At 40.0% G+C, this 23,063-nt stretch overlaps 1 protein-coding gene across 3 annotated transcripts in view; it reads left to right on the top strand.

Annotated features, from left to right (window-relative positions):
- The window catches only part of fgf13a (fibroblast growth factor 13a), a 134,811-nt gene that overhangs the window by 44,475 nt on the left and 67,273 nt on the right, over positions 1–23,063 (top strand). For 2 of the 3 annotated variants that reach the window (XM_017473344.3, XM_017473343.3), the window contains exon 3: positions 16,214–16,381. The exons of the other annotated variant lie outside the window; for it this stretch is intronic. In XM_017473344.3, coding sequence (XP_017328833.1) covers positions 16,214–16,381 — 168 coding nt within the window. The remainder of the gene's footprint in view (positions 1–16,213; positions 16,382–23,063) is intronic. 3 annotated transcript variants of the gene reach the window in all.

The following is a 23,063-nucleotide window of genomic DNA, read 5'->3' as shown; positions in this document are numbered from 1 at the left end:
TTGAGTGCTGTCATCCAATAAGACACGAGTATTTTCCTGTAAACCCTGTCTGATTGGCCTCGCCTCCGTTCACTGAAGGTATAAAATTACAACACCGCCGTCTTATTTTACTGACGTTCAGTTACATAGTGACAAACTGCTCCAAGTGGAGAATTATTCAGGGCTTAAAAAAAAATCTTCAGGGCTACAGCTCAGGCCAGGTTACGCCCCTGGCAGCTGTGCAAAATGTGATTTATTTTAAAAATACATTTTAATTTAATATTGTTTTCTTAACAATAAATTTGTAATGCAAGTAACATTTTATTGACTTCAGTAGCTGCAATCAAATTGTACAACCCCAATTTCAAAAAAGTTTACAAACAGTATAGAAAATGCAAAAAATGAGTCATTTGAAAATTCAATTCACCCTGTACTATATTGAAGACACATTAACACATTATTTGACATTTTACTTTGTGAATTTATATATGTGAGCAGTTTCAAATCAAAGGCTTCACCTGAGCAATTGAGTAGCGTCGAGCTAAAGAACAACAACAAAAAAACCCCAGACAGCAGTATTTGAAAGTATGTAATTCCTTGAGGAAAAATGGGAAGCCCAGCAAAAAAAATTATCACTATTATAAGTGAGTATAGGCCTAACACAACAAACACAATTTTTCATAGGACTGGAACAAGGTTACTGTAATTAGCTCACTTTTGTGGTATGAGTGCTTGCACTGAGAATAATGTAAAAAATAAATAAATAAAATGCATGTCTCGTGGTGGCCTGCATGGCTAAATATCTTCTTATACAAGAATAGCTGTGTATTCCTGCATCATGACAAGTTATGCATCCAAAAAGCAATGAGTTTTGGTACCAAAGGCTAATAATAATAATAATAATAATAATAATAATAATAATAATAATAAACAAACCTAGTGTCTTCCATATTACCTACATGTGAGCAAGTGGCATGTCGAATTGTGCTGTCAATCTATTTTTATTTACTTCTTTTTCTTTGTCAAAGCAAACCTGCAATTATGAGCCTCTAGCTAACAGATCTTACATATCTGTATCTGAGAGCTGTATATAAAAAACATTCTAGGCAGTTGTCCAAGTCTTGGGCTCACCTAAGCATGCTGTTGTTTTATCCCTTTTGGGTCATTCACAAAATATGAAAAATGTGATGCTGCTGCATGCTCCCTCAAACAAGAACTATAGCATCAGTGTGATGAGGAAATTCTATATTAATAGTGAAGACTTTGCTGAGCGACACAAGTGTGGGTGCTTATGAAGCTGAATCCCCTGTGGTTATGGATTCTTGTTTAATGAAGGTGACTTGGCCTGTTGTCAGACCCCCACTGTGTGTGTCTGTTTGGGAATGTATATTTGCTCTTCAGGCAGCAGTCTCATAACAGTTATGTGACAACATGAAGGCATCTGAGGAAGCTCATCTCTGCTCTGTTTGTGCTCCTCAGCCTGCAGCCTATAACAGAATTCAGTGCTCTGGGACAGCTATGTTGATGCTGTCTGGGATTTTTATTTTCACTACAGAACAGAAAACGTGGGCTGAGGGTGAAAGGTTGATGAGGTTGGAGTGCACATTTCATTTCCCTGTATGCCTTACAATGTAAATATGAACTTGCCTCTTATCTTTAACTACCCACATTTGCCTCCGTACTATCAAAGGATAGGTTGAGCTATCACACAGCCATGGACGGTTTCTACCTGGACACTCAGACAAGAATTTAGGCCATAATCACTTTGCTGGCTTATTGCAAAGTGATCCCAACATCTGCTTTTTGTGGTTCAAAGGAAACGGTTTAATGTATGTGTACACTTTAAGGGTTCTAAACTTAAATTTAAGGAGCCTTAGGTTTGTCCCTATGGGGGATTCCTTAACGATTGTGTGTGTGGGACCATACAACAGAGCGACATCACTACCCATCACCCCTGAGCATCCATTTTTGTAATTAATCTGTTAAAGAATAGTTTTTGTCTAGTGTTGTGGTGTTTCTCGCCTCAGTAGACTTAATCTTTGCTCATTTAGGGATGTTATGGAATGTTCTATGGTGTCAGGAGATATCGAAAGAGAAATCAATTACACACTCTTAGATGTGGACATAGCATTCAACTATTATTATTTCAGTGGTAGTAAATTCAGTTCATTCGTCAAAACCAATACAAAGTGTTTTTGACATTTGGTTCATTGATATGTCTTGACATTTGCTGCGTTCATATGTTGTGAGCTAAAGTAACACCTTTGCTTTACACTGTGTTAGTTTCTGCATAATAAAACAGGTGTGAAATAAGCCTTATGTGCTACCAGCTTTCAGGCAAAGAGTTTTCTTGGTATATTGTTGACTTTAAATGGAAAAATCACAGACAGCAGGCACAAAAAAAGAAAATGTAAAAAAATATCACCTCCATCTACTGCGTAGTTTGTACTCCCAAAAATATCACAGACCATGTGTGAGAATGATGCCATCTGTAACAAAGCAAAACCAAAGTAATAATCTCTTTGGCCTCATTTTAGATATGTGTTGTGAGTAGAAATAAGCCTTTTAGCCACTTATCAGAGAAAGGCTGTTAATTGTTTATCACAGGAGGACTTCTAAGCTCAGAAAGCACTGGAATGTTTCCAACTCATTACATCTTCAGGAAAAGTCCTGGAGTCAAATCATGTTGGGGTTTGAGGTCAGTCCATCTCTTCCAACCACCTGCCAATCAGACTCAACTGCTAAATCTCATCAGAGTGAGTCAGCTTTAAATAAAATGCATGCAGAAACAGGAATATATAAGCTTTGCTGGAACAGTGCACCAGAGTGATTACCGTTGGCTTTATGGGATTTGGATTCAGGTCTGTATATTCAGGGTATGGTTTGTCTCAGCAATAGATTTAAAGTTGTTTGGAGGTGCATATTAAAGGTCAGTGGAGCTCCAGGGAGGGAAGGCATTGATTAGTGTTTAACATCAAATTATGACTGAACCCAACTGTGCATTATACATCATGGATCTACAGTATGTGGATTGTTAGAAAGCTAAACCAGCAATATTCAGTACAAACCAGATGGGATGGACAGTGCATTTATGCTGTTCTAAGCTGCCTTTCTCAGCAAGCAATTATGTGCCAATGGCAAGAGAAGGCAAATTCAGAACTGAACTTGTATTTTGAATCATGCTCAATTCTAGGTCTTATGCGTATCATGTTCATTGCAGCACCAGAGGTGCTTTTTAATTCATACATTACTTTAATGGTGCTATGGTGGCACAGCAGGTAGTGTCGCCACACAGCTCCTCGGTCCTGGGTTCAGGCTACGGTCTGTGCTGAGTTTCACATTTCTCCTGTGTCTACATGAGTTTCCTTTGGTGTCTCCAGTTTCCTCCCACCTCCCAAAAACATGAAATTGGTGGGTTGGTTACACGTAATAGCCCGTAGATTTAGAGTGACTGTGAAAATGTGTGTGTGTGTGTGTGTGTGTGTGTGTGTGTGTGTGTGTGCGTGCATGGTGCCTTTCAATGGACTGGCGTCCCATGCAGAGTCAATATCTGCTTCGCATCCAGTAGTCACCATGATCCTGGGCAGGTTAAAGCGGTTACTGAAGGTGTATGAATGAAAATTGTTGTAAGACCAATAACAACACATTGATTTGTGTAATTTGTTTAGTGTATTCATGGCTATATATAACACACTCTTATGCAACCTAAAATGTACCTAAATAGTGAGGGACTTGTCTTGACTGCCCTCATTTTATATTTCTAGTTTATTGTTTCAATCCTGGGGGCACAGTGGATTAGTAGAGTTTGCATGTTCTCCCTGCGCTTCAGCGGTTTTCCCAGGGTACTCTGGTTTCCTCCCCCAGTCCAAAGACATGTTGTAGACTGATTGGCATCTCCAAATTGTCTGTAGTTTGTGAATGTGTGTGCGATTATTCCCTGCGATGGGTAGGCACCCCATCCAGGATGTCCCCCAAGTTCCCTGGGATAGGCTCTAGGCTCCCCCGTGCCCCTGTGTAGATTAAACGGTATGGAAAATGGATGGATGTTGCAATCCTTATGAGACACTTCAGATCTTCAGCTGTTTGTCAGTATGTGTCTATTTCCTTTTCATAATGTTTAAATTACAGCTATGCTACTATGTGCTCAGAAAAAGAACATCACTTTTGGCACAAATTCTGATTCAGACATCAAACTGAAAAGGTGGCCAGCACCTCGTGAGTTTTGGATTTAAGATGTCGTTTGCTTCCAGTTCACCTTTTACTTTCAAGTCCAGTGCAATTAGATGTCAGGAGCTGTAAGATAGCGGCAGTCAGGGTGGATACAGTTACATGAAAGGAAATATGTTCAAACATCATTGAAACTGGATTGAAACTCTCTCCCCAGTTCTTCAAACATTTCAACAAATCTGTTATGTGCTACAGTATTGCTGGATTATTTGTGTTAGTGTTTAGGATTGGGAGTGTAATTGCTCTTTGTCAGCTATATACACTACTGGTCAAAAGTTTGGAGACACTTGACTGAAATGTTTCTCATGATCTTAAAAATCTTTTGATCTGAAGTTGTATGATTAAATGTTTGAAATCGGTGTTGTAGACACAAATACAATTGTGCCAGCATATTCATTTCTTTCATTAGAAAACTAACAATTTATTTACAAAAAAATATTTTTTTTAAACAGATGACTCGGAGCAAAATATTCTGAAAAAGCAGCCAATAAGTGTCCAGTGTAGGTGGGAACTCCCTTTAATACTGTTTAAATAGCATCTCGGGGGATTCCTAAAGAAATCAGTTGAGAAAATATCAAGAATACTTTTCTGGAAATTCTAGGCAAAAAGGGGGTCTGAAATCGGTTGAGAAAATACCAAGTATACTTTTCTGGAAATTCTAGGCAAAAAGGGGGTCTGCTTTGAAGATGCTAAAATATAAAATTATTTTGATTTATTTTTGATTTTTTATCACAACATAACTCCCATAGTTCCATTTGTGTTACTCCAGAGTTTTGATTACTTTATTATTCTTCTAAAGTGTGTGGGGGGTGTCAAAAATAAAGATTGAGTGTGTCTAAACTTTTGACTGATAGTGTACCTGTAAAGTATAGTGCTGTTTTTTTGGAAGACTTGTAGAGCATGCCGCATGTTCTCTGGCAGCTTATCTCTAAAGACAATTTTTTTTTTTTTTTTTTTTACAAACCACAAACCTTGCCAAAAGACAGCTACGCAGCATTACTCATGTCTATACTTTTGTTAACCTCAAGGATGAAACACAATGAAGACAAATCTACCACTTCACTATCAGTGTAGTCTGTTCAACTCCTTATAAAGCAATCAAGCCATTTTCAGACTTAAATCTGATTACATTTGTAATCAGATATATGTGATGCATGTATTGTCATTAATGTGACCAGATCTATGGTCTGAAATGACCGGTACGTGTTGTCACTTATTGTTGTATGGACATACAGTATATTGGATATGTAGGGCCTCGCATAAAAAAAAAAAAGCACAAATCTGATTTGAAACCATATAGTATGTCACTTAAGCCTTGCACCTTATATAAGGTTTACTTAATTAAATACTTGGCTTGTTGCTCATAAAGCAAAGGCTGGACCAAAATGGCTGGACCATTTTAGTTTTCCTTTGAATTTCTTGTGCATGGTTCAGTGCATGGGTGTTATTTGTATTGATTGAACCCGTAACCCACTAAATCCCCGTTCTTGCATATTAAACACAGAATAGATACAAATTAACCAGTCCACTTACCATGAAACTGTGTGTACCTCTTGTGCAACTGGTACACTACTAGCTGTTTGATTTGCAGTTGTCTTGTGATCTGGGTCTTTATTATCCTCTGCTTCTACACTGCTTTGCTCATGTTCATTTGGTTTTAGAGATTTTTTAACAATTATGTATTGATCCATTTTATTTATTATTTATTTTAAATATAAATAACCACTAGTTCTTATTGTAAGTAGCTATAGCTAGCATGCTGTAAAAAATATTGAGTGAAGGGCTATTGCAAAGTCTATTTGATTTGTGAGCTGATGGTTAGACTTGGAGTCAATTGATGGGTGGTTTCAGAAGGTGTTCTTTTATTATTCTATTCTATGAATAGGATAAAGTTATGCTGAAAAGCAGGGCATCTGGGGGTGAGTTATTGAGAGCTGATGTGCTATTGGTGAGCACTCTATATAAAAGATCGCTCATTCGTAGTCCTCCTGCCCATTCAAAAGGCTGAGCTTCCATACTGTATTATAGGAGCACACAAACAGCATAAGAAAGAGACTGAGAGAATATGTATCTAGACTGGAAGAAAAAAATGCTAACCATCAAGTCAGCTATCTATCAAGTCAGTGTTGGTGTTACTTTTTTTTTAAGCTCTGCATAATCGATTGATTTATTAAAAATCTAAGAATGACTTATGAAGCACTGTCCCTCATCACATGGTGATGTATTAGGAATATATTTCTCACCAGAAAAACTTTACTATGAATCTAATTTGATCCAATATTGTAAAATCCACTTAATAACAAAATATGGGTGAAAGCTCAGCTTCTGTCTCTCTCCAGCACACATTTCAGGCCAACATTTGATTTGTTCACATGTCAGGTCACAAATGCATTAATCAGGCTGTAACTGTACAGAATCCCATTAGCTTTTATCGTCTGTTGATTAAACAGTAAATACTGTCCCAGACAGTAATCCGTAAACCTAAATCAGCTCTGTGAGAAGAATATGGCTTTTACTCCAATTAGCTGGTATGAAGCAGCCATTAAATTTGAGTCCTTATTTAAGACAATAAAGTAAAATGTAGTTATGTAGGCTGTTGGACATTTCCGTGCCAGCTTTTCATGCTGTCCATAAAGAAGGCATGGCGTGGGATTCATAGAAGTTTCATTAATGCATCATGTGAAGGGTGGTCTGGAGGAGGCTAGCCATCATGTCTACACAGAAAAGAACATACACAAAAGGAGCTCTTTCAGTGATTTGTATTGTTTTACACTGTTCCATCTTTTCATATGCTTAGCTTTTGACACTTCTATCCCCTTTCTTGATCAGCTGTGTTGAGTTTTGACACTTGACAGGCAGAATAACTCCGTTAGATTAAAAACTGTACTATTCAAAGCCAACAGCACTGCCTTCAGACCATTTATCTTCGCATGCATAAGAGTCTTCTCCCCCATGATCTCACATATTGGATGGTTGGATGGATCCATGCTGCTGTTTGTCATTTGTTTTTGTTTTTTTTCTTTGTGGCATGCTTCTTGCAGCAGGAATCATGTGCAATTAGATAATGCATTTATGTATGTATATATATATATATATATATATATATATATATATATATATATATATATATATATATATATATATATATGTGTGTGTGTGTATATGTATATGTATATATGTATACGTTGCTACCTTTTAACATTAGGTAGCTTATAATGGCAATAAATAATACATAATATATACTTCTTCTATTTTCTTAAGATAAGATAGTATATTGTTAAGGGACTGCAAAGTGGCACAGAGAGTAACAATGACTTGTCGCAGTTCCAGAGCCACTGGTTCTATCCTGCACTTAGGATTCACTGAGACCCTGACCAGGTTAAAGAGGTTACTGAATATGAATGAATGAATGAATGAATGAATGAAGACTTTTTTTTTTTAAATGTAGCATTTGTCAGTTGTCAACTTAACTGGACCATGAATATTTTTGTGCTCTTGGTAATACTTGTAAATAAACAAGCACCATTCCCAGCTCATCCACATCTAGGTCAGCTGGATGTTTATCACCTTTCCAACTCCCCTAGTTTCCATCTGTGAGCTTAGCTAAGTATATTTTAAAGTAGCTTGTCTTACACTGCATTGGTGAGTGGTGGAGAAAGGGCTGGGAGGTTGCCAGTCCCTGGGGTCTCAGCAGTGACTCTCAGCTCTAAATGCTACTCCTCCACAATCCTCTGGCACTGGTGGTGGAGCAACTCATTTATATCCATCAGCACACAAATTTGCAGTACACAGTGGGTTGTGATATAATTTACCTCAGCCTGAAATATCACCAGTAGTAAATGTATAAGGGAAACATTATATTCAATTATTTTGGTACATTAGATTGGATGTGCCAGCACAATATTCCATGTGGATTTAATGAATGATTCAGCTTGTTTGTTCTGCTTGCAGACATGTTTTATTGGCCTTTTTAATAATGTAACCTGAAAATGTAACTTTTTGTAACCAATGACATGTAACTTTTGAGAACAATACAAGAATTTTTTTTTTTCTGAAGCAATGTATTTTACACCAAGTACAGACCGAATTTAGAGCAGAGTTTTGGTGTGTTCAATTCATGCTGAACACACACAGCAAGCTAAACATTTTCGGAAAAAAATGACATCTAATAAACACAGTTTTATTGCCTGATTCATATTGTGCTTCTGTGATCATCATTTGACCTCATAAGACGAGAGAGAGAGAGAATTGGTGCTCTGATTTATTTCTTTTTGGTTCATCACTCACACACACACACACACACACACACACACACACACACACACACACACACACACACACACACACACACACACAAGCAGGTGAGTCTCAAAGGAGCAACGCTGTAGGCGATATGAAACTTTCAGGGTGATAAATTAGTATAAGGTAATCCATTGACGCCTATCAGGACCTTTGCTAATGCTAATCATGTATTAGCATGTTTTTTTTTAATCATTGTATCTTAAGGCAGGTTCTCATAAGTATAAGTATTTACACCTAAAAACTTTTTTATTTAGTGTTATAATTAAATGTATTCTTATTCATTATTACAAGAACACTGATTTTCTGACTTTGCATTGCCCATCTTATCCTTTGTACCATTCAACACTTCACTGAAGTTGGAAAATATGTTATTCACTTGTTCAAGTGAGCATATGGTGAGCTTGATACTACTTCTGAAGAGCCTGCAGCGAGTCAGCAGAGTGCTAATTGCTTTTGTTCTGTGCTGCATTCTCAATGTAATGGGTCATCGATGTGCTCTCCGTAGTGTTAGCTGGTTAAGCACAGCTGAGAGTTGTAATTGCCTTTTTCACACTGAACAACTTTCTACTTCTCACTTGGTGAAACCTTTTGTTGCCTCTTCCCCAGTTTGCATGTCTCTCCTTCACTGCTCCTACATTGTAAACTATTTTTATAGCACGATTTTACAATAACTTCCCTTCTTACGAATGTAGAATAGATTACAGTAACATTATTATATATTAGCAGGTATTTAGTTGTTTATAGAAAATACTGTGGGATTGCGTTGGTCTTGTTTGTGGTGATTTATTTATTTATTTATTTATTTATTTACAATGTTATATTGTTACTCAAAAGCTAAATTTAGTCTAATATTAACTAGTTTAATGTCTATTTGTTATGTAAGATATGCTAATGCTAGTTTAATTAAATTAAATTATTGAAGATGGTGAGTTTAATTATTTAAATACTGGTCTGTGTTTCTATTGGTGTATTTAATATTATATATTTTTGTAATGAATTTTTGGGGCTTAGTGGTTAGCATGTTTGCCTCGCACCTCCAGAGTTGTTGGTTGAATTCCCGCCTCCACCCTGTGCACATGGAGTGCTTCAGGGATTTCCTCCAGGTGCTCCGATTTCCTCCCCCAGTCCAAAGACATGCATTGTAGTCTGTCTGACTGGTCTCAGACTACAATATCCAAAGACATGCATTGTAGTCTCTAAATTGTCTGTAATGTGTGAATGTGTGTATGATGAATGTGTGGCACCCCATACAGGATTTCCCCCGCCTTGAGCTGCAAGTCCCCTGGGATAGACTCGTGCTCCCCACAGCCCTGTGTAGGATAAGCGGTACAGAAAATGGATGGGTGGATGGATTTTATTGTTTACATACAGTAAAAGCTGTATTGATTTATAGTAATTTTATGGTTACTCAATATGACAATATAATACTATAAAATGTAATTGATTGTAAATGATTTCTTTTAGGATACCACACATTTGCCATAACAATTGCATTGGTGCTCATGTTAAATAGTTTCCTGTAGTGTGAAGTTATAGCATTTTGCAGTAAAGTACAGTTTTACTGTGCACTGTAAATTTTAAGTAGGCCTAAGTTAAACTAAGGCAACTTAATTTGCCAATAATTTAATGGAAATGCTAAAATGTATGAATAAGCATTGTGCAACCTCAATTCCGAAAAAGGGCCTTTATTACCTTATTTTGCGCTTCATAATGCACCACACATTCTCAATCGGTGCCATGCTAGCACCCGCACTATCTGCTTACACACACATGCGCTTGTAATCCAGGGGGAATGTGGTTTGGCATTGGCCTGCTCTGGAAGGCAGCATATGTTGCTCCAGATTGTGTACATATCTTTCTGCATAAATGTTGCCCTCACAGATATAAAAGTTACCCATTCCATGGGCACTGACACAACCCCATACCATGACAGATGCTGGCTTTTAGACCTGATGATGATAACAGCTTGGATGGTCCTTTTCCTCTTTGACCTGAAGAACACAAAAAACTATTTGAAATGTTGACTTATTGGACCACAAAACATGATTCCAGTGTGCTACTGTCCATCTCCGATGAGACCGAGCCCAGAGAAGTCGGCGGCGCTTTCTGTGGATGCAGCGGCAAATGGTGATGACAGACAAAGGTTTGCCAAAGTATTCCCAGGATATCCATTACAGACTCATGATGGTTTTTAATACAGTCACATCTGAGGGATCGTAGATCATGCGCATTCAGAAGTGGTTTTCTGCCTTGCCCTTTACACACCGAAATTTGACCGGGTTCCTTGAATCTTTTAATTATATTGTGCACTGTAAAAGGTAAAATGCCCCAAATCCTACGATTTGTCTTTGGGGAATGTTGTTCTCAAAGTGTTGGATATTTGCTGACTCATCTGTTGGCAGATTGGAGAGCCATGACCCATCCTTGCTCTTGAAGGACTAGACCTTTTCTGAAGGCTCCTTATATACTATGATTAGATGATTACCTCACCTGTTTCACATCACCTTCTTATTTCAACTTGTCACATCACTATTAGTCCTAAATTGCCCCGTCCCAATTTTTTTTGGAACATTCATCAATTTCAAAATAAACATTTACCTTCAAAAAACTATGCAGTTAAATAGGTAAAACATCAAATACCTTGTCTTTATACATTTTTGTTTAAATGAAAGTCAAAGTACATTTATAAAATCACTCCTCTTTTTTTATTAGCATTTTCCATACTGTCCCAATGTTTTGCTAATTGGGGTTGTACATTAATTCCTAAGGGAGCTTTTTTTATTTCAGGAAATTGACTGAGTGAACAGTGTGAATGTGAAGGCTGAGGTTTGGAAGTGAAGCTGGAGGAGTTGATGCGGTAGGAGTAGGAGAGAGAAGAGTGTATGCTAGGATGACATGTTTGTTCAGCATGAGGTGTCACGTGAAGTATCGCCTTCACTTTTGCAATAATGGTGTACATAGACAACCGTACAAAATGAACAAGTTGCCATGGTGACATGTAAATTTCTAAAGTCTATATTTCCACTACAAAATGTTCCAGCTCATCATAAGAATGCTTAGTTTGTTTTGATAAAGTGCCAACAGATTGTCAGTGCAGCAGATTTGCAGTGAGCTCATCCAACAGATCAGACAGCTCATTAGCATGACCTAATGTTTTTGTTTTATCTGAATCTGGAGTGGATTTGCACATGTGCTGTCGTCACTCAGTTCCTTGGTGTGTAGGCAAGAGAACCTGTGTAAGCAGAGGATTCCTAGTGTAGGGAAGAAGAGGACTTTGATAGTTCTTGAAAGCTCTTTTTTGCGTCACCCACATGCTCCTCTCTAATGCTGCAACTGCACTGGGAACTGAGTCAACTAGCACCTCGAAGGCCCATACGTGTTTTGATGCTTTTTATGTCCTACTTTTTTAACTGAGTCTAGGGCTGCAACTAATGATTATTTTGATAATCGATTAATCTGTCGATTATTTCTTCGATTAATTGATTAGTTGGGTTAAAAGGTTTATTTAAAAAAAAAAAAATTGGTGAAAAAAACCCAGTTATTTAACATACTGCCCAATGTTGTCCTACAAATATTGTGCAAACTGAAGGCTGTGAAAAAGGTATTAAATGTATCTATGTGGGCTATGCTATACATTGTGCAACGGATTTTTAAAAAACATTAACATTACATTTTGAAAACAAAAAAAAAACCTGATTGTTCACAAGTTTTAAAGCAGAAGTTACATCACTATACTAAAAATGCTAAAACCAGAAGTACAATCTAAGTGTTAACTGGTAAGAGGTTGAATGTTCTGCAGTAACACACACATTCACTCATCTGAACACAATAACATGTTACTTTATTCTGTAAATATGACACTTCTTACATTTATATACAATTACATGTTATAACTCCATTATAGTTACTGCTCTCATAAACACAATTACTTTTGTTTCTAAATAGCATCAAAACTACATATTTCATCAAAATGAATATTTTAGTCAGAGTTATTGCACTTCCTTTATATTGCACGCTATTTGACGCGCATGCGTGGACTCGCACTTATTCAATGAAGTTTAATGGAGTCTCACTCGCTGTCAGGACGAGCCTTTATGTAAAATGAAATACTGGCATGAATTTCTGACATTTACAGATAAGGATATAAAGGTAAAAATGGTGTGGTCAGAGACCTCACTCGGGTCCGAAGTGGCTCCACTGGGCCGATAAGGGATACAACCGGCAGGATGCTAGTTAGCAAAGAAGAGCAGGACGGATACTGCGAGCAGTCGATCAGGCTCTACGGGACGAACAGGCCGGGTTTAGAAGCGGTCGGTCGTGCACTGAACAAATCTTTGCTCTTCGAAACATCATTGAACAAAGCTCCGAATATCAGAAACCGCTCTTGGTCAACTTTATAGACTTTAAGAAGGCGTTTGACAGCGTCCACCGGAAATCGCTTTGGAACATCGCACGGCTATATGGAATTCCACAGCGGTTTATCGCCATTTTCCAGAACTTATATCAGGATTCTAGCTGTTGCATCCGGACGGACACAGGTCATACTGCCTTTTTCACCATCGAGACCGGAGTCAGACAGGGCTGCATTCTTTCACCATTCTTTTTCCTCATGATGATGGACTTCGTCATGCGACGAGCACTAACACAGCCAGCGTCTGGAATTCCGTGGACAGGCCAGGGACGCCTGACCGATCTGGAATTCGCCGACGATATTGTGCTATTGGCGCAGAATGGGAAAGTCTTACAGGAGATGACTACTAGCCTGGAGCACGAAGCAGCCAAAGTTGGGTTACGGATCAGCATTGACAAGACCAATATCATGGCGGTCGGCCGGATGACGCCGGTGCGGATCACGGTGAGCAACCAGCTGATCGAAGAAGTCAAACAGTTCACCTACCTTGGCAGCATTGTGGCTGCGGATGGTGGGACTAACGCGGATGTTAATCGCAGAATCGGCAGAGCATTTGCAGTCTTCCAACAGCTACAGCCGATTTGGGCTAGGCGAACTATTCACACCAACAGCAAACTTCGCCTGTTTAATAGCATCATCATCCCAACCGCCATCTATGCATCTGAAACTTGGAAGAGCTCGAGGGCAGTCATCCACAAGCTGAATGTGTTTCAGCAACGATGCCTGAGAAGAATACTCGGTGTATCATACCGTGATCGTATTTCAAATGAAGAAATTCTAAGAAGAACAAACTCCCGCAGCCTGGCAGAAATGGTCGTAGAGCGAAGAATGCGCTTTGCAGGACACATTCTACGGATGTCTGACCACCGCCACGCAAAGATCGCGCTGCGCTGGACGCCGCCACGTGGGAAGAGAAGAGTAGGGCGGCCGCATAATACATGGCGACGAACATTTATGGAAGATCTACGAGCGCTCGATGTCAAGTGGGAAGATGTGGAAATCGACGCTGCCGACCGAGCCCGCTGGCGAATGCTTGTTGCCCAATGCGCCCCGCTGGGCGGACGGAACTAACATACCACTAAATTCTATCTCCTGCAAGACCGTTTGCATGAATGAGTAATACCCAATTATTATCTGAGGTTTAACATGGGTGTCATTAAATCTATGAAGCTTGCCATTTGAAGCAAAAACAAATTGCCTGTTGTGATCTTTGACACTTTATAGATCATGTATCACACTGAATATCGAATTACACCATCATCTATTCTTATTAAGTACTCTGTAGGATTGTTGTGATTTTGTTTGGGGCAGTGAACATTGGTTTTGTCTGTCCACTATTTCAACCTTTCCAAAATCTTCATTAGTAATGGTATCAAGAGGCTTTCGCCACAAGGGCAAGGCCATCTGTCCACACTTGACTGATGTAGCAGGGCCAGAAACTAGATCAAGGCTGATCAGGCAGGCTATAGGCTGACAGCTGACTTTAGGAGAAATGGCTGATGGAAGAGTACAGACCTCCCTTGAACTATCTATCCATCAGATTCCCCAATGGCTTAACCATATTCTCTACAGTCCTGACACAGTCTTCTACTCTCCATCTCACTGCCAGGCCATAAAGAACCTGTCTGGCTGCATATCATTTTTATTGCCGTTGTTGAGCCTGCAGTTAACACGGTCATTAATAACCGTGGCTGGAATTGCGCATTTAGGAGGATTCCGAGAAAAGTCTTGCATTTTCCATGGATAGAGAATGGAGTGTTATAAAATGCCACCAAATGCAGAAAGATGGTTTACAGTGCAGCTATTTCTGCACCTTCATGAAAACTGGGCTGAATGTTGCAGGAGCTGGCATCACTACTGCAGATATGTGTGCTTTATGCCTGAATATGAGATAAGCTGCATGTTATGTGTGAGAACATGGATTTAAAGTAAACCCAGTTGCCCTGGTGGGATGAACTGAACAGTAGGGGTCAGTCTTTATCCTTTTTGTTATGGTTCAGTTAGAGGTACTGTTCATACCATAGTAGATGAAGCGGTGAGTATTGTGCTTGTTGAGATACTTACCAATGATGTGTAAAAAGATATAATATCTCAATTATCATAAATCGCATGTAATATCTTAAGTGTTGGGGCGGGGCATATGTAGACTTCGTTTTCCACCAGTGTCAGTCATGTGATGTGACCTTTCAAACATTGAGTAAAATTTGTGGAACGAATCACTGATCCTGTCAGGCAGCAATAGTGAATGTCTGTGTAGAGGTAGGAATTAATACATATAATCTCAGAGAAAAGGGCAAGGTACCACCTATATAGTTCTGTGATACCATCCTCTTAAGTACCTCAAATAATAAAGTGATCTGCTTTGAACGTCTATTAAAGTTCAAAAGTCAATGTAACTTTTTTCTTTGCGTTGATGTTTTTCCAAAACACAACTTGAGTCATTCAGCTCCTTAAGAATTAAATGAACAAGACAATAGAGAACTTTGAATAATTACCAATTATTAACACAAGATTAGGGACAATAAACTGAAAATTGTTTAAACTCACAAACCTAAAGAAGCTTAAGAAGTGAATGCCTTGCATGAATCCATTATGGCAATGACAGCTGTCTGTTTGTGCATGAAAAACTCTGCATCATGCAACAATTAATTGCTCTCTATAGAATGTGCATGCGAGGTGCCCCTGAAGTATTATATGCAACTCGATTTGATTGTATAGCTGATGCATGGCCTGCATTTGCCTTTATTTTCCCTCTGCAAGGTGATGAATGTACAGACTTCTCTGAACAAGTGAAGGTGGGGGGTTAGTGTACATCTCTGCACTGCCATGCTCATAGCCATGCTCGTTACCCATAGGATGATGCTCAGTAATATGGGGCTCGATGATGGAAGAAGTCCTTATACTGAGCTCAGTTTTCTCCCCTTCCGTCCTTTCCTGCATTGCCTAACTGCTCTCATTTTGGGTTCATTCATTTGTGATTTACTGTGTATTAACATTAATATTCTCTCCCTCTTTCTTCATTTCTCTTTTTATTTTTTTCTCTATCTTTCTCTGTTTCTTGCTCTCTCTCTCTCTCTCTCTCTCTCTCTCTCTCTCTCTCTCTACAGTTACAGTGTGTTTTGCTGTACAGTATTTACTGTTGTTGCTTATGATACTGTGTTTACCTGGTTTGCTTCTTTCTCATCCTTTTTTCTGTTTGTTTTGTTTGTTGTGATGAGATTGGTTTTGTTGCTTTGAGCGCTTTTCTCTCCCCTTCTCTAACCCTGCGTTCATTTTGTTGCGGCCCGGCCGCAGTCCAGGATGACGCTGCCCCAGGTACCCAGGAGTACATTATGTTGCGGCAGGATTCCATCCATTCAGCGGATATAAGGAGTAAAGGCTCCCCCTTTCGTGCTAAGTGTCATGAAATCTTCTGCTGCCCGCTGAAGCAAGCTGTCCTCAAAGAGAACGCAGAGCCTGAAGGTTTGTTTGTAACTCATCCATGGATATTTAAAAAACCCCTCTGTGTTGCGTATGTATGCTTTTGTGTAGCAAGGGCTTCAAGCCTGCACTGTCTGGAGGTTGTATGCGTCTAATGTGTGTATGCGCGTATGTCCCTTGAAGCCACATTCCCTCAGGCAAATGTAGGCCTTAGGTTTGTGGTTTCCATGAAATGCATGCAGCAATAAACAAAAGCCAGAGAGAATCACGGGGGTCACAGAACACTGCTGCTCTCCTGCTCTCCCCTTCCTACCACTCCTGCTCTCCTCTTTCTACCACTCCTGCTCTCCCCTTTCTACCACTCCTGCTCTCCCCTTTCTACCACTCCTGCTCTCCCCTTCCTACCACACCTGCTCTCCCCTTTCTGCCACTCCTGCTCTCCCCTTTCTGGACAGCTATCAATTATAAAATAAAGCTATAGCTGCCTTCAGGGTGTCTGCAGGTGCTTAAATCTTATTTTGTTTTGTTATACAAATAAAATGCCTAATCCTGGTATTGTATCCTGTCATATACAGTACAATTAAACCTGTTGTGAAAGAATTTGACATCTCCCAGGTGTGCATATAAATATATATATAATTAGCTGCCACTTTCACATGCTTTCAGCTAATTACAGCTACTTGCTGTAAAATCTGACATTCTGAATCTTCCAAAATGCACTACTACTTGCAGCAGTCTGTTGAGGGAAAATGGATTACTGCAAAATTTTACGCTGCCAAAAGATATACATATTTACAGTCTATCTTAAAGTATATAAAGCATCTATATATTTGAAGTTATATTATTAAGTCATTATTGTTTAGGAACTACTGTAAAACTATCCGTTAAGTATATAAGTATGTGAGCGAGGATTGTGAGCTCAGAGCCACCGACCCTCTGGCAGTTTGAGGGGTTACAATGACAAACAGGGTTTTTAAGGTTACACGACTATGACCATTTGATGAGATCTTCAAAAATATTCAATCTTACTTGAGGGTACATGCAGACAGCCTGTGCGTAATGTTACAATTGAACCGTTTTATATTCGTCAACATCCTCTATTTCTCTATTTGATATCCCCTGACCGTCTCTGACCCTGATTTTTCTCCTCTTGCTTATATCCCTTCTCTTCTCCAATGTGCGTATAGTTTACCTGATGGCTGCTACTTCCCTCTGCCATGAAATATCCCATTCCATTAGGCTATTCCTTTCAGCTTCTCTTATGGGAGATACAAATAAATGTAATGTAGCACATCTATGTTGGCCTTCTGCACTTCTGAAAGGAAGCACTCCCTGCACCCCTTTATTCACAGTGCTTGCAGATGCATGAGGGTTTGCTCATGAATGTTGTGATGGCTTAGAACACAGGATAGGCATGTGGCTGAGGTCATGCATGTTCCAAGATGGCCAGAGAAGGTGAGCTTTGCTTTATGTGTTACCTTTGTATGCATTAGAGACCTGTAGAGTTTAAGGCTGAATGTGAAAGTGTTTTCCTTTTCAGATGTTTCAGGCCTCTGGGTAAGCCATCACAGCTTATAATTGAAATCACTTGCAAATACACATGTCATTAAGTGGAATGGAAATCTAGAATGATAAACCATTAGCTTTCAAAACAACCCTGTATACTGCATATTTAATGAGTTCTATTTACCTGTATTACTGTTGGTGATGATTAGCAGGGAATCGCTGAATGCGCGTGCCATTCATGTCAGTGTTTTCTTCAGTGTTTAGTTAAGCTGTTAAAAACAGATTATTTTGTGGATGAGGCTGCATGTCAGTGAGAGACTACAGATTTATTATTCAGTTTAACTCTGGCTGTGCTCAGACGTGACTAAATTTCCAACTGAGGGCGCATGCATCTTATGTAACGTTCTTGATGGTGTCATTAAGATTGTGGAGACTGATGCATGTCTGAGCGTGGGGTCTGTGTGCAGCAGCTCAACCTCAGGAAAGCAAGCAGTATATTCACAGTAGCTTCATATATTTCATGGGCACATAAAGGCATCAGATTGTGCTACCAGAAATAGAATATGCCTGTGTTACTGATTCCTAATATATTCCTCTAGCTACACACACACACACACACACACACACACACACACACACACACACACACACACACACACACACACACAGACTGTTAATCCAGCTCCTCACAGATCCAAAGTTCACAGCAGCTCCTCTCTCTATCTCTTCATCATGTCACCTCCCCTTCTCATCTCTTTCTCTAGCAAAGCATAGATTCAAATATAGTCATTTGTTATTAATTGAACTTGTCATCAAGCAGCATTAGAGTAACAGCTTATCCTGTGCAAAATTGGTTAATTACATCATTTAAAATGCATTTACTGCATGCAATCCTGACAAGAAATCATTTTAATTTGTCTGTGTGATCTTATATATTTGTTTATATATATTTTTTATGTATATATTTGTTTATATAATTTGTTGGTGGTGATTATGAACTTCATTTGTCTCAGATAGGAAAATAAAGCTTAAGGTTTTATTGGTTATTGCTTTGCAACCTTTATCTCTATTCGTCATATTACCAGCACAACCATTTCAGTGAGTAATAACACTGAGTTTCTGACTCTCCAGTATCACTGCCAACTGGAATAAAAATGATGTCTTTAGGACTGTCCCAAATGCTTCCTTTTACATCTCCACACCTTGATCGCTCACACACCAGAAGTGCACATCTCCCTGATGTCACAAAAGTGCTGACTTGGAGGGCCACAGTGCTTATGTTGCCATTTGAAACAGGACCTTCTGCACTGAAACACATTTGTATATTTGCATTGACAATGCAGAGAGGTGGTTTATGGGTAATATCGTGAATATAATTCTTTAATCTGACAGCAAACCTAGTGTTGCACCAATGCAGCACTATAATGAGCACAAAGCATCCAGAAAGTGATGTGTAGCAAAATGAGAGAAAGGTCAAGCTGTAGGACATGAAATGCGTGCTCACGCATGAGAGCATGAACCAAATTACGTTGCTAGACATGCAAGTTGTTATGCCTACAGTGTATGCATTATGCTTTTTCTACACAGAAAGCGGAAAGCAGCCAATTAAACTTGATTAAAACATATCAATGTCATATCTGTTTACATTCATGTGGCATTGTCATGTGACCTTTGATGTCATCATAGACACAAAAATCTTAAAGGGATCACCAGATTAAAGTAACCGCACTAACGGTAAAATGCACATCAGGAAAGTGTTCGCAATTTACAGTGGGCAGTGTTAACAGGCTGAGGTAAATTCATAAAACCGTTAGATTGGACGGCTAAGGCTTGAACGAGATCACAAAAAGGTTTCAAATGATGTGACAACTGTTTTCTTATTTAAACCTTCAACAAGTTAACAATTTATCTGAGTATTGTTAAAGAAGTCTTGTTTAACCAAGGTTTTAGTACTTAAAAAGAGCCAAAACGCTGTCTTCCGCCATTTTTATTATTATTATTATTATTATTATTATTATTTTAGCTCGTCCGCTCCAGTCCTGTTGCATTATGGGATTTTTGACTCGCATAGTGTAATACGTGATTTCGGACACAGCCACACACTTAGTTACAATATTACCTATCAAGCACGATTTAATGATCTCTTTAGCCTCTTCCATAGTTTTGTAGCCTTTGTTGTAAACAATATTGTTTGGATCAGGAGTTCTGTAATTAAGTTATAGTCAGTCTCCTCTGTTCACACCTCCTGTAACAGCTTTGCTGAGCTTAGCATCTTTGCTTTCAATTCAGTTACCCAGCCACCCCCTGTTAACCGCTTTTTCATTACAATTGTTAGACAAAACATAGTGTCCTGTTTCTTAATCAACATTTCTTATTATGCATGATGTGCAGCACTTTGGTCAACACTCCTGTTGGTATAAATGTGCTATATAAATAAATTTGACTTGACTTGACTACCGTCACAGCAATTTGAAAGTGAGCTTAGTGGTCACACAAGCACATACATATACAATACACAGTGTAAACAAACACCTTACTGGACACTGCAGAGCTCAGAAGAGTCTGAGAAGAGAGAGATCAAACATTAAAATCGATATCCATATGTTAAAGCTCTATACTCTATCTTATTGTCTGTAAAGATGTTGATGACGGTGTGCACTGGTGGTTCAGTTTTTATCAGTCTTTACCAATCCAAAACCTTTAGCACTCTTGTCACTCTCACCCACCACTCTCAACTCTTTTAATTGTCATGATGTTATCAAACAGAGAAAAGTTATGGCTGTGGTAATATGGGTAAACCACATGAACTCAGTGGAAGGCCAGATGGTAGTGGAATAGAGACAGAGGCTGTTAGTCATGTCAGCAGATTTGCTGCAAGCAGGAAGCTGAGATACATGTCCCCTGTAGTGTGTCACACACACCGAGTGTAGTTTATAAGCTATTGTTGCAATTCAGGGCAGTATCTTCTGTAGCTATCATCTTCTGACTATTAGCATCTCATCATCTACGGGTACCAGACAGGACGCACTTGGCTCATTACCTTTCATTACAGTTTACTTAACCCTTCACTCTCATCCTCAATTAAACACAACACATACAGACACACACACACACACCAAATCTGTCAAGAATAACCCAATTTCTTCTCAAGATGTGAGTGCTCCATTCCAACCAAGGCCTTTTGCTTTATGGTTTATTCCCCTCCATCAATGAAATGATGTGACTTATTTTGTTTCTGGAAAGACCAAAACTTACTTTAGGAGATGTATAGAAATCGTCTGGGTTACGCAAGTAACCCTGTTCCCTGAGAAGGGAACGAGATGTTGCGTTTAGCATAACACTATGGGAGCGCCTCTTGCACGCGACCGGCATCTGAAGCTTTTGTAAAATCATGCCTATTTATAGGCCTGCCATGATCAGTTGACGTGGCAATTAAGCGCGTCGCGTGATATAAATATGGCACCTGTGAACCGCGCCATCAGCCTCTATTCTCTGAAGCGAAGACGCAATTCACAGGCCTGCCTTGGTATGACAAAGCTACACAACATCTCGTTCTCTTCTCAGGGAACAGGGTTACATGCGTAACTCAGACGTTCCCTTTCAAAGGGAACTTCGACGTTGCTTTTAGCATAACACTATGGGAACGAGAATACCCACTCCGTCATACCGAGGGTATGGCCTGTTCAAAAAGACGCAAGTCCAAGGGTCACTGCAAGACACTTGAGCCTGGGGTGCAATGAATATCCAGGCTGTAATAACGAATGAATGTGTGTGGTGTAGACCACCATGCAGCAGCACACACATCCTGTAAGGATACCCCTTTGGACAAAGCCTTCGCGGAGGCCACCGCCCTAGTGTGAGCCCTGAGCCCTTATGCCCAGAGGCGTAGTGAGACCGCGTACCTCATAAGCAGTAGAGATTGCTTCCACTATCCAATTAGAGATGTGCTGCTTTGACACAGCATCACCTCTACTGTCACTACCAAAGCAGACCAGCAGCTGCTCCAATTTACACCACTGGCCGGAGCGGTGGATGTAAGTACAGAGAGCCCTTATTGGACAGAGCAGGTGCATTCTCTCTTGCTCTGGTGTGGGGAATGGAAGAGGGCTGAAAGCCTGCAACACCACAGGGTGGGCAGCCGATGTAGGTACCTTAGGAATATAATCTGGCATAGGATACAGGAAGGCCTTGGCTAATCCAGGGGCAAAGTCAAGGCAGGAAGGGGCAACAGAGAGAGCTTGTAGATCTCCTACTCGCTTGAGAGATGTCAGGGCCAGCAGTAGAGCTACCTTTAGAGTCAGAAGCTTCTCAGAGGCTGACTCTAAGGGCTCAAATGGGGCCCCTGACAGACCTTCCATGACCACAGAAAGGTCCCAGGAAGGTATACGCGGCCTGCAGATGGGCCTCAGCCGCCTGACACCACACATAAACCTCGAAGTTAGAGGATGTTGCCCCACAGAGGCTCCATCAACAGGGGCGTGGCTGGCCGAAATGGTGGCCATGTAAACCCTGATTGTAGAAGGAGCCCACCCCGATGAGAAATGTTCTTGTAAGTACTCCAGGACTGTAACTGTTGCGCAGTTCACTGGGTCTACAGTGGATCCCTGCGGATGGGAATCTACCAAGGAGTGCCATCTAGCAGGGATATTATCTCTGAGAACCATATTTGAGCTGGCCAATAAGGTGCTACTAGCAGCAGACAGACTGTCTTGGCGAACTCTTGCTAGAACTTGTGGGAGCAGAGTGATCGGGGGAAAAGTGTACAGATGTGACCTCGGCCACATGTGCACCATGGCATCCAGCCCACGCAGTGGGCCGTGTGTTGTCTCCTTGGAGGCGAACACATGCAGTCCCGCTTGGCCAACCTCGCCATATGGACTCCATCACTTGTGGATGAAGCCACCAATTCCTGGGCCTCAGCCCCTGCCTCAACAGGATGTCTGCCCCCATATTCCCAGAATGTATATTGCACTCACTGACAAACTTTCCTTCTGCCCAGAGAAGAATTAGTTGCGCCTGCCTGAACAGGGGGCACGGACATAATCCTCCCTGGTGGTCAATATATGAGACCACCGATGTGTTGTCTGTAAACACATGGTGACCTCTCAATTGAGGAAGAAGGAATTTCAGTGGTAGAAATATGGCCCACATTCCTAGGCAATTTATATGCCGCTCCAGATGAGGGCTGCACCAGAAACTGTGAGCTGGACAGCTGTCT

Source organism: Ictalurus punctatus, chromosome 8, assembly GCF_001660625.3.
Source record: "Ictalurus punctatus breed USDA103 chromosome 8, Coco_2.0, whole genome shotgun sequence".
Classification (NCBI taxonomy): Eukaryota; Metazoa; Chordata; class Actinopteri; order Siluriformes; family Ictaluridae; genus Ictalurus; species Ictalurus punctatus.
The sequence above is the reverse complement of the archived record's forward strand: the minus strand, read 5'-3'. Positions and strand labels throughout refer to the sequence as shown.